This window comes from Nicotiana sylvestris, chromosome 5, assembly GCF_000393655.2.
Source record: "Nicotiana sylvestris chromosome 5, ASM39365v2, whole genome shotgun sequence".
NCBI lineage: Eukaryota > Viridiplantae > Streptophyta > Magnoliopsida > Solanales > Solanaceae > Nicotiana > Nicotiana sylvestris.
The window spans coordinates 11,983,191-11,996,090 of NC_091061.1; the positions used below are offsets into that span (position 1 = coordinate 11,983,191).

At 41.0% G+C, this 12,900-nt stretch overlaps 1 protein-coding gene across 1 annotated transcript; it reads left to right on the plus strand.

Moving 5' to 3' along the window:
• Positions 1 to 4,968: 4,968 nt before the first annotated feature.
• On the plus strand, positions 4,969 to 9,364 carry LOC138868276 (uncharacterized). Its single transcript, XM_070145817.1, has 5 exons — positions 4,969 to 5,507; positions 6,324 to 6,885; positions 7,064 to 7,384; positions 8,772 to 9,020; positions 9,179 to 9,364. Exons 1-5 carry the CDS (start codon positions 4,969 to 4,971, stop codon positions 9,362 to 9,364), a joined length of 1,857 nt encoding a protein of 618 aa, XP_070001918.1.
• Positions 9,365 to 12,900: the final 3,536 nt, after the last annotated feature.

A 12,900-nucleotide genomic window follows, 5' to 3' on the forward strand; every position in this document is an offset into this window, starting at 1 on the left:
CGATTCTATGGTAATTTCTAACTAATTAGACATGAAATTAGTGGGATTTAAAGGCTAAAATTGGGAAATTAGGGCTTGAAATTGGAGAGTTTAAGTTGGGGATTTGAGGTCCGATTTTGATGTTCTTAGTATGTATAGAATCGTGGGAGGATGAGGATTCTTCTGATGTGATTTTTATCGAATTCCGAGACGTGAGCCCGGGGGTCGGGTTTGGCCAATTTTGGGATTTTTGAGTTAATTTGATAATTTTCGTATGGGTTTCATTCCTTTAGCATATATTGATGATAATATACTGCTTTTGGTTAGATTCGGAGAATTTGGAGGTTAAATCGAGAGGCAAGAGCGTCGCGGGCTAGAGTTTGACTTGGCTTGAGGTAAGTAACGCTTCCAAACTTAGTTTTGAGGGTTTAAAACCCCAAACTATGTGTTCTATGATTACTATTGAGGTGACGCAAATGCCAAGTGACGGGAGTATGGGCGTGCACCGTGAGAATCACGTCCTGGATCATTCCATGGCACTGCTTAGTGACTCTTTCTTGCTGATATCTGTGTTGTGATTTTGTGATCAAGTTAGTGAGTTGTAAATAATGCTAATTATCATGTTAAGGCTTCATGCAGATACTTTTGAGATCCGAGAGGTCGTTTCTTGCTGTCATGTCATTATCTTCATTGATATTCTGTACTCAATCCCGTTCATGCATTTTATATCATGCCTCAGTCTTGATTATTGTTATTTGGCACATCATATCATTGTTCGGGCTAGTATCATGACATTGTGAGCCCGTGTGTGTGAGACTGGAGAGTGATGACTGAGTGAGGCCGAGAGCCTGATTGTGAGTGACAGTATATGGGATCGGGATGCACGTCGCACCGGTTATGTTGATGATTATGATAGCACTTGGGCTGTAGGAGCCCCTTCGGAGTCTGTAACACACCCCCAGTGAGTGCAGTTGATGATATTGAGGGATGGGTCTTCCCTGGACATGGATCTTGTCCGAAGTATTTATACCTGGAGATGGATCTTCTCCATAGGGCTGGAATAGCCTTCCTCGGTACTGGATGACTGCAGTCAGTGATATATATACTCCGGGATGGATCTTCTCTGGGCCGGATGGCCATATACAATACTTAGTGGTTGAGCACTTGTGAGTGGAGGTACACGGAACATTGATCATGCTATCTGCGCATTGGTACATAGAGATTTCCTGAGTTTATTACTCCGTACTATTCAGACTGCATTTATTTACTGTTGAGTTTTTACTTGAACTGCAAGCATGTTTATTTTTCTGTACAGTTCAATGGTATTACCTGTTGAGGTTTGGTTCGCGCTACCTATCAATCCATAGTTTGGACTTATTACTTACTGAGTTGGTGTACTCACGTTATCCCATGTACCTTGTGTGCAGATCCAGGTATCTCGGGCTACGGTAGCGGTTGCTGATCATTTCAGTTGTGGACTTTCCTCGGAGATAACGAGTTAGTTGCCTAGTGATCGCAGTCCCGCTTTCTCCTTCCTTATCTTCCTCTTAGTGTATTTGCTGGCTATTCTCAGACTATGTTAGTCTTGTTTATTTCCAACAGTTGTAGTATTTTTCTCATGACTTAGTGACACCCGAGGTCGGGCTTGTATTTTCCGCTTTGCTTTGATTTTTACTTTATATCTTTTATCGGATTTCTATTAAAAACATGATTTTACTTTAGTTTTAAATGAAATATGGAGTATTTGGAAATAAGTTGGCTGGCCTAGTTTCCCGATAGGCGCCATCATGACCGGATCGGTTTTTGGGTCGTGACAACTAGGCATATAGAAGAAGACTGCAGCCCTGGATTCTTGTTGTTTGGAAGATTCATGCAACGATTTTAAGAAGTTAGTGCTTCTAATCTTGTGATTATAGCATTGTCTAATTTACATGTATTTGATGCCTGATTGTATGCTTGCTTCCGCTGCGCATGTTCTAACAAATTTAATACCACCTTAATACTTTATTTGGTTAGCAAACCCGGTATAAGTTATCCCGGGATTAAAATTAGTACCGGGATAACTTATACCTTGTAGAGGGTGGGGTAATTAGTGCCGGGATAACTTATACCTTCTTCTTAGAAATTATGCAATTGTCATTTTTAATACAACATACCAAACAGTGGATAAAAAATAATACCAGAATAACTAATCCCAGCATAACTTATCCTAACATAACTTATTCCGGCATAAGCCTTATTCAAACCAAACAACCCCTAAATGTTTATTGCTTGGGTGTAAACTGAAGCAAAAGAACTGTGAATCCAGTTGTGTTCATATTAGGTCCAAAAACTAGCACAAAAATGTTCTCCAATTGTTATATACACTGATGCAGAATATGGTATGTGATAGTACTACTACGCAGAATTTGAGATCAAGGTACCAAGACCTGTCCATTAATCTTTAGGCTATATTAGCATCATTAGATACTATTCCATTCGTTATCAGAACTCTAGAGAACTAGAAGATAGAGCTCTCTTGGATAATTCTTTGCTTTTGCTATTTGTCTGGATTGCTTCACTGATATTGGATGGAGGCTGTAGTCAAGTTTTTGTTTTCTGCCTTAAATTAATACTCTTGATCTAAAAATAACATCTTACCTAGTGAAAGTAATATATTGCTCAAAACTTAGCCGGAGTTTCTATTTCATGGTATGTATTGGTAGCCGATGTTCCCTAGTTGAAGTTTATGAAGTTAGGTGCTGAATTATTCCATTCTATTTCATGGTATGTATTGGGACATCCGCCACCATGTAAAATGAGGACCTTGAGGAGATGCGGCGAACGATTCAACAACTTTCTAGGAACTATGCGGATGAACGAGAAAAAAGAAAGCATGAAGAGAAGATTAGAACTGCACTTAGGAATGACATTGAGTCCCTCAAGGCTCAAGTGAACCACTTAATCAGCTTGTCGCGCTCTCCGCAAAAAAGCCACATTTATGAAGAGGATAAAAGTGATTGAAATAATATAAATGTTGAAGAAGATGAGGGGGAATCCGAGGATGAGGAGTGATTTTATGTTTGCTTGGATTGTTGTTTAGTAGGATGTTGACTTTGAATATTACATTTTGAAATTTGGTTGAATAGTTTTGATGTTTGATGGGATAATTTGGATGTTTGGATAGTTTTGATGTTTGATGGAATAATTTGGATGTTTGGATAGTTCATAAAGTTTTATTGCTGTTAATTTGTATTTTATTGTGGTTGCATTTCTGTTTCTATTGTAATATTCTGGTTGGAACCAGGGTCGGGTTTTTAAAGGCCCCCAATGTACCAACAACCAAACAACCACCTCCTTATCCTTCCCATGGTTCGAGTTCTTCAAAAAATGAGATGGGAATGCCGATTCGGATGGCAAACTTACCTCACGCAATACATCAATCCGTCACCTAGAAGTTCAAATGGGGCAAATCTCTCAAGTTCTAAATTCTCTCCCTAAGGGGACACTACCAAGTGACACGGTGGTTAACCCAAAGGGTGGTAACAATATGGGTCATGCCATGACAGTTATTACAAAAAGTGGAAGAGGCGGGAATGCACCCACCTCAAGTGGAAGGTAACGTGTTGATGATGATCAAGTGATGCAAGAAGAAGAGATTCTGAATAATGTGGTGCAACCTAATGATGAATTTCGGATTGACATTGATGATGGTGTAAAAGAGACTCAAGAAAACCCCTCTAGGGAACACATTATTGACATACATGAGCCAGTAGTGCAAAAGGCTAAGGCACCACTGCCTAAGCCTTCACCCCCATACCCTCAAAGACTTGCCAAGTAAATGGTGAGAATCAATTCAAGAAGTTCATTCAAATGATGAAGAATCTTTCAATCAATGCGCCATTAGTTGATTCTTTGGAATAAATGCCCGGTTATGCAAAGTTTATGAAGGATCTTGTGACAAAGAAGTGGTCAATGAATTTGGAGAATGTTAAATTCACTCATCAAGTGAGTGCAATTGTGAATTCAATGGCTCCTAAGTTGGAGGATCCCGGTGCTTTCACGATTCCTTGTACAGTTGGGGTAAGTATCAACTTGATGCCCTATTCAGTTTTCAAGACTTTGGAAATTGGGAAACTAAGACCCACCTCTATGAGATTGCAAATGGTCCATCGTACCATGAAGAGGCCTTTGGGAGTGATTGAAGATGTTTTGGTTCGTGTTGATAAATTCATTCTTCCAATGGATTTTGTCATTCTAGATTGTGAGGTTGATTATGGTGTCGATTATTCTCGGGAGACCTTTCCTTGCTATGGGTAAGGATCTTTGTGATGTTGAAGCTAGAGAACTCACCTTCCGGGTTGGTGATGAAAAAGTGGTTTCCATGTGTGTAAGTCCATGTGGCAATTAAATAGCAATGAGGTATGTTCTTTTGTGGACTTGGTGACCTATATTATTGTTGATGAAACAAGTGCTACAATCAATGTTGGTGATGTGTTGGAGGCTGTCTTGCTTAACTTTGATGATGACGAGATGGATGGCTTCATGGAATGTGTGAATTCTTTGCAAGGAATGGGGTCGTACAACTATACACCTCGAAAATTGTCCTTGAATCTTGAAAATAGGACTCCTCCTCCTACAAAGCCTTCTATTGAAGAGCCTCCTACCTTGGAGTTAAAGCCATTGCTTCCACATATTCGGTATGAATTTCTTGGTCCTTGTTCTACTTTACCGGTTATTCTTTCCTCTTATTTGACTAACGTAAAGGTAGATTCCACATTGGCGGTGCTACAAAAGAGGAAGAAAGCTACTGGGTGGACCTTGGTAGATATTAGGGGGATAAGCCTGCCTTTTTCATGCATAAGATCAAGTTGGAGGATGGAGCCAAATCATCTATTGAATAAGTTGTCAAGAAAGAGATTATCAAGTGGTTGGATGTCGGGGTTGTCTACCCTATCTCTGATAGTTTCATGGACTTCTCCAATTTAATATGTCCCAAAGAAGGGGGGCATGACGGTGGTCACCAATGACAAGAAACAGTTGGTTCCTACTAGAATGATGACCGGTTGGAAGCTCAACAAAGTTACAAGGAAGGATAACTTTTCACTTCCTTTCTTAGATCAAATACTCGATAAATTGGCCGGTCGTGCCTTCTATTGCTTTCTTGATGGATACTCGGGCTACAACCAAATTCTCATTGCTCCGGAAGATCAAGAGAAAACAACCTTTACATTTCCCTATGGTACTTTTGCTTTCAAGCTGATTCCATTTGGTTTGTGCAATGCACCGGTGACTTTTCAAAGGTGTATGATGGCTATTTTCACGGACATGGGGGAGGATTACCTTGAAGTTTTCACGGATGACTTCTCAGTAGTTGGAGATTCTTTTGATGATTGTCTTGCAAATTTGGACAAAGTGTTGGGTAGATGTGAAGAAACAAATTTGGTGCTCAATTGGGAGAAAAATGACACTTCATGGTCGAGGAAGGTATTGTCTTTGGCCACAAAATCTCAAGGAATAGAATTGAAGCTGACAAGGCAAAGATTGAGGTAATTTCTAAGCTTCCACCCCCAACGTCGGTGAAGGGTGTGCGGAGTTTCTTAGGCCACATGGGTTTTTACCGTCACTTCATCAAAGACATCTCTAAGGTGGTGAACCCGTTGTGAAAGCTTCTTGAGAAGGATGCTAAGTTTCATTTCAAGGATGATTGCATGAGATCTTTTGAATTGTTGAAGCTCAAGTTGATAACTACTCCCATCATCACCGCTCCAAATTGGAGTGTGCCTTTTGAACTCATGTGTGATGCAAGTGACGTAGCAGTTGGGGCTATTTTGGGACAATGCATCAATAAGATTTTTCATCCGATTTACTGTGCTAGTAAGATCATGAATAGTGCCCAAGTCAACTACTCCTTGCTATTGTGTTTTCAATTGAGAAGTTTTGCCTGTCTTAATAGGTGCAAAAGTCATTGTCCATAAGGATCATGCGAAGATTCGTAATCTTATGAGAAAAAGTGACTCCAAAGCTCGGTTGATGATAGGTTCTCTTGTTACAAGAATTTGATATTGACATCCAAGATAGAAAGATAGTGAAAACCAAGTGGCGGACCACTTGTCTCATTTGGAGGAGGAGGGGAGGCTGCAATATGGCCTTGAAATCAATGACTCCTTCCTCTATGAGCAACTTTGGGAAATTTCAATGAAAGAGGTGACATGGTTCGCGGATTAGCAAATTTTCTTATATGTGGAATCATCCCGAATAAGTTCTTTTCAAGTCAAAGGAAGAAGGTCAAATGAAATTGTCAAGATTATTATTGGGATGAACCATACATTTTTTCGGATTTGTACGGATGGGGTGATTAGAAGATGTGTATCGGAAGAAGAGCAAGGTGAAATTCTTGAGGATTGTCATTCTTCGCCATATGGTGGACATCATGGTGGAGCAAGAATGGTGGCCAAAGTGCTTAGTTGCTGTTTCTATTGGCCTACTCTTTACAAAGATGCTAGTGAGTTAGTAAAAAGATGTGATGAATGTCAACGGGATGGTGGAATATCAAAGAAAAGCGAAATGCCTCTCACAACCATTTTGGAGATTAATATTTTGGATGTTTGGGGTATTGACTTCATGGGCCCTTTTGTGAGTTCTTGTGGAAACACCTACATCTTGGTCGCGGTGGATTATGTGTCCAAATGGGTTGAGGCCGCTGCTTTACCCAACAATGAGGCAAGAAGTGTGGTGGATTTCTTGAAGAAGAATATTTTCACAAGGTTCGGTACTCCACGTGAAATTATAAGCGATGGGAGGTTACATTTTTGCAACAAGGCTTTCAACATTTTACTTAGAAAGTATGGTGTTACTCACAAAGTCATGACTCCCTACCACCCACAAGCTAGAGAGAAAGTGGAAGTCTCTAACTGGGAGATAAGAGTATTATCGGACGGACTGGTCCAAAAAGCTTGATGATGCATTATGGGCTTATCAGACGGCTTGCAAAACACCTATTGGAATGTCACTATACCGATTGGTGTTTGGGAAAGCTTGTCATCTTCTGGTGGAACTAGAGCACAAGACCATGTGGGCTCTAAAGAAGTTGAATCTTGATTAGGATGTAGCCGCTAACTTGAGGGTTGCACATTTGAATGAATCAGATGAGTTCCGGTACCATGCTTATGCGAGTTCATCCTTGTACAAAGAAAAGATGAAATATCTTCATGACAAATACATTTGGAACAAAGAGTTCAAGGTGGGCGATCTTGTATTGTTGTTTAACTCAAAGTTGAGGATGTTTCCCGGGAAGCTAAAATCCAAGTGGAGTGGTCCTTTTGAAATTGTGGGTGTGACACCTTTTGGCGCATTAGACTTGAAGAACAAAAACAATGAAGTATTCCAAGTCAATAGTCACCGGGTGAAGCACGACTTGGGAAAGGTTGGAGATATCCATATTGTGGCGGTCATTCATTTCACTTGAGGGTATTCTGCTTCGTGCCGCAACGTTAAACCAGGCGCTTCTTAGGAGGCAACCCATGTTTCTTTTCCTTTTTCTTTTGTACTTAGGTGTTATTTTTGTTCTAAATTGATTTGATGTGTGCTACAGGGGTGAGTGTGACTTACAAGAATTGTGAACGAATATATGGCTGAGTTCCCAAGAGAGTGTGGACCGTACTTTCTTTGTGCGGACCGCACATTTTTATGTGTGCCATAGCAGATGAGCATTGTGGCCGCACATTTCTATTGCGGACTGCACCTTTGAAACATCAAAAATACCAACTCTCTGAAGTTTAAGCTTGTCAATGCAGAGGTCAATCTATGACCGCACCTGAAAATATGACCGCAGATTAGGTTCTAAGAATGATCGCCCAGTTTAAAGAGTGCGGACCGCACATGAAAATATGTGGCCGCACTTGTCTCTGATCCCTTCTCATTTTGAATGGTATAAATATAATAGTAGGGATCATTTTACTCTTTTCCCACTTTGAACAAACATTGTTGCCTGCTAAGTTTTCTTGGAGATTTCAACTATCCCCACACACAGTCACCTAGATTACTCACTCAGTGCATTCACTCTATCTGGTATGCTTCAATTTCATATTAATGTTTAAGTTAGTTTAATTTGTAGATTTTTTAATTCTTTTAGGCCATCTATTATTAGAGTTTCATTGTATGTCCATGTGGGGTAGTTTTGAACTGGGCTAACTTGATACATGCTTTGCGGGGATTAGGTTAGTTAAATTTCATGCTTTTACAATGTTGACATGCCTATTTGTGCAAGAAATTGAAAAATGTAGACTAAAATAGTTGTTTGTTCCTAATGAATTGAATTGTGCGGCCGCACTTGAATTGTGCAGTTTGTAGATATGCATTTTTTAGACACTTATGTGAGGCAGGAATCTGCGGCCGCAGGTCAAATGTGCGAACCATAGATTTCCTCTTGTGGACATAGATTAGGCTTTTCTCTATCATCAGAGAATCTTCAATTTTGAGACTCCAAGGTGGGCCGCAAGTCAAATTGTAGGGACCACAAATATCCTCTTGTGGCCGCAGATTGACCATTTTTCTATCATCAGAGAGTTCACATATTTGGGCCTCAGAAGTGCGGCTGCACAATAGAAATGTGCAAACCGTTTTCTCAGGGTCGAGGCAAAAGTGCCTTTCCCCTTGGCCAGCCCAAGACAATAAGAAAGAAAACAACAGCCGACAGACGGAGTGGTGCAGACCTCTCCGAGTCTAGCTCCTATGTCCCGTCTAGGGAAGTGTCATAGGGCAACTCATCCTCTGTTCAGTAGGAGCAGTCGTCCACACAACCGAGGCTGTAGGGGAGATACCAGCTCAGGAACGAGTCGTCTTCATCTCACAGCACCTCTGAGGGATTAGAGAGTGCTAGTCAGGCGTCTGAGCAATTGGCTACACCAGTCCCTGCAGCACAAGTTACACATGATATCCCCAATGATGGCAGAGAAGGAGATGCTACAGCTATAGGGCTTGAAAGATCAAAGAAGAAAGAGGATTGGGAGGATTGCTTTATCAGTCTGGCCGTCTTCACCAGTTTTCGTATATGGTGGCCAGTGAGGTCGCTAACTCTTGAGAGACAGTTTCTATTAAAGGATTTGGAAAAGTACAACCCAACTATATTGAGGCAATTCAGAGAACAAAAGGGTTAGATGTGGTTCACCAAGAGAGTAGAGGATGTCAAATAATACCTCATCCGTGAATTCTATGTCAGTATGGCTCATATAAAGAAAGGGATGAAGGTGACCAAAGAGCGCAACCTCAAGGTGAGACGCTAAACGCGTACTTGGGCTTTAAGGATGTTGAGCCGAAGGAGCATTTGGAGAAGTCTGAAATTAAGAAGGAAGTCCGTCCTTGGTTGGCTGAGATTTTAGCACCACCAGGACCACCACCACCATGAATTACCACTGGGGTTCCCATTCAGCGGAATACTTTGAGCTTTGAGGCAAAGGGGTGGCAGACCTTTGTATGTAGCCAATCAGATCCATGCCAGAACGAGACTCACCTTCCTATTCCTCGGGCAGTTCTTGTGACTTCCATTATGTTCGAGTACCCAATCAATGTGGGTGCAGTGATGTCGGCCAACATCTCATTGATAGCACGGCAGGACAACTCGGCCTACCCTTACCCCAACACTATCACAGAGTAGCTTACTATTGCAAAGGTAAAGTAGAGAGATTTTGACACCAAGGTGAAGGCGAAGAAGCCCTTCGATTGGTATTCACGGATGGATGCGAGCAACCCAAAAAAGAAAGTCCAGCCTTCTACCACCACAGGCCAGTATGATGAACCAACAGTGGTAGCTTCTGAGGCAACTGATTTCCCATCCATCTCTGCTGAGCCTTCTTCTAGTGTTGCTACTATGGTTCCGCCATCATCCACAGCCCCTGCCATGGCTCCTACCTCAGCTCCTACTACAGCTCCGAGGCTAGTGCCCATGCCCACTGCCCCATTATCTGCATTGCGAGTCTCCCAGACATTGGCAAGTCTCAATAACTGGATGCAGATAGCTACTGCAAAGCGGTCTGGCTTGTCTAGTATTATTGTAGTGCAGTCCACTTCACAGGCATCACATGCTCCTTATAACATTGAGGAGACACTGAAGAAGATTCTAAAGAACCAGAAGACTATCATGGACACCTTGGTACAACACGAGTCAGTTATTCAGGAGTTGGGAAAGGAAGTAAAGAAGACGAGGAAGTCCAAGTCAGCAAGAAATTAGTGGACAAGCTCCGAAAGGAGGTGACTAGATTTGCTACAGCCGGAGACCTTCCCTTTGATATGCTGATTGACCCACACCAGTCTGCCCCAGATCCTTTAGCACCATTTGCACCAATAGCACCAGCTGGCCAGTCTGATGAGTCGGACCTTGTTACCGGCACTACTGAGGCAGTGCATGAAATATTTGCCAACCCAGCCACGCCTAGATTTGATGATGATAAGATTCAGTTGGCTTATACTGAGGGAGATGACATTGCTGGGGATATTGAGATGTCCAAGGATCCTTAGGGAGTTTTCTTTACCCTCTCCTCTTTTACTCTTATTTTACTAAGCATTGGGGACAATGCTTACTTTCATTCGGGTGGGGGGGGGGATGGAGTTTATTTGACATATTGGTACACTTTGATACATTTGGTATGTAATAATTTGATGACACTCTTTTTTTTATATTTGTATTTATCTATCTTTTATCTCTCTGTATATATTTATTATATCTTTAGTAGTTTTTGCTCATTAGCTTCTTTATTTTTATTTTTGCTTATTAGATTCTCTATCTTTTCCATATTAGTTCTTATTTTGTTAAGTAGCTTCTTTTTATGATTTAGTAGATAATAAGCCTTTGATTTTCTTAACGCTACGGTTCTTTCCAAAGGTAGTTTTTATGTGAACCGGGTTACTCGTCCCAATGATGGATGGCATGACAACTTTCTTAAGGGAATGAATCCATTTTTTTGTGTTTAGGTAATAATAGTAGTAGTAATGAATAAAAAGACCTAATCAAGTAATTCTCGAAGAGTTAATCATGCTTTACCAACCCACATAACTACGTTCTTATGGTTAGAAACAAGGTTTTTGAAATAAATAGCTCTAGTTAGTGACTTTGTGACTCTTGAGTTGACTTTGGTAGTCATCGAGTGGTTTAATTGGACCATAGTGATCTTTAAACTTGAATGTGGTCATTGTAGGCTCTCGACTCTATCCTCTTTTACAATGTAGTTGCGTGAGGGGTGAGATGAATTGTTGTTAGTCTAAGTGTCTGTGCAAATGGTCTAGAACTTGCCCCGAATATGTTTAAAGGCGAAACCCTAAGTTTTGCTTGGTTTGAGAAGCGATTGTATGCTTTCCTTGGCCCGTTTGAGCTTTCTATTGCCAACCAATATCGCTATCCCTAGTCAATCCCCTTTGAGCCTCTATCCTTTTCTCATTTGATAACCATGTTATAAGCCTTTACCCGTTTTGTCGTGACCCTCTCTTGGCACCCGAACTTTCTTTAACACTCTTATGAAACAAGTGGCTTAAAACATAAGTTTGGCGGAGAGATGAGGAACTTGGAAAGGTATCAAGGCACAAAAAGAGAAAATAAATGATCTCTATGAAAAGAGAAGGAAAGAAAAGAACAAAAAGAAAAATGCAAAACCTAATAAGCGAAAGGGTTGATGGATTCAAAAAAGAGGTAGTGATACCTAGCATGAGAAATCAAAAAGGGAGAAAAATAATGATATGAACAAGAAAGAGTGATGTTAAGTCTCTCTAGTCCCCAATGAAAAGAAAATGCCTCTAAGAATTGGCAATTGTTAGCCAAGAAATGCAAATGTGGAGTGCTTAAGGAAAGGTGTAACCACTTACCCATATGGTATCCTACCCTAATCCAAAAGCCTTCATCACAACCCGAAATAAGTCCTACTTAATTTCAACAGACTGAGCTTACATTAGTAGCGATCTACACGAGGGGCAAGCCTATGGTACTTGAAGTCGTACTTGTGATATTCTCTTGTGAGAGACGAGTGAACCTTTCAATGAATCTTAAGAATTAGTGCTAATGTTTTTAAGTGAGCTTGGAAAATGGAAAGTAGAGGAGGAAGAGTTTGGAGTCCACCATGACCTATATGATAGAACAAGAGTCTTTGATGAGTAAAGTCAATTCTTGAAGTTCAAATGTCACATTAGAACTATATTTGCATGAATATTTGATTTGTCACCTTGTTGGTGATGCATGAGTAGTGTGGGTAATTATTGGTCCCAACTAATGTTTGAATGGCTCACCTTTGACTCGTTGAAATGGTCCTTAACTCAAGGAGGTGGGAACTAATTTATTTACTTGAGGACAAGCAAAGACTTAAATTTGGGGGAGTTGATAAGTGGGGATTTTAACTATTTATTAGCACCTTTTTGCTTTTATTTTAGTCTGAAAGTACTGATTTATGTTCCCGAAACTAATGAAAGTGTGCAAATTGCAGGAATGTTCGACGTTTGGTCTCCCATGATGAAATCCAACTCAAAAAGGAGTGGTCCGAATCACAAGGCAAGAAAGGGCGCAGAACTGAAGAAGTGCGGTTCACAGAAGGATTTTTTCGGTCGCAGAAGAAAGTATGAACCGCAAAATTCCATCTGGGGCCGCAGATCAAGTGAAAACGCCCAGCAGAAATTTGGCCAATGTGCGGATCGCACATGAATTGTACGGCTGCAGAACGAGGCCTGCACTAACAAATGATTCAAAGTTTAGAGAGTGTGCAAAAGACCAAGACCTAAAGCCTTGGTGAAGTGTGGACCACACAAGAATTATGGGGTCGAAGAAGATGCTTCACAACCGCAATCCAGAATTGTGCAGCTGCAGAATCCAAGATCCTGCCAACTGAAGAAATTTGTGGACCACATATGGAATTGTGCAGTCGCAGAACCTCCCAGGGGAATTTTTGTCAGCGAATTTTGGGCTAC

Excerpts from the sequence above, each read along its gene's own strand:
- LOC138868276 (XM_070145817.1), top strand. The coding sequence starts at position 4,969 with ATGACGGTGGTCACCAATGACAAGAAACAGTTGGTTCCTACTAGAATG. Across the intron at positions 5,508-6,323 it reads CTGACAAGGCAAAGATTGAG|ATGTGTATCGGAAGAAGAGC; the intron begins GTAATTTCTAAG and ends GGTGATTAGAAG. Across the intron at positions 6,886-7,063 it reads TCTCTAACTGGGAGATAAGA|GATGTAGCCGCTAACTTGAG; the intron begins GTATTATCGGAC and ends AATCTTGATTAG.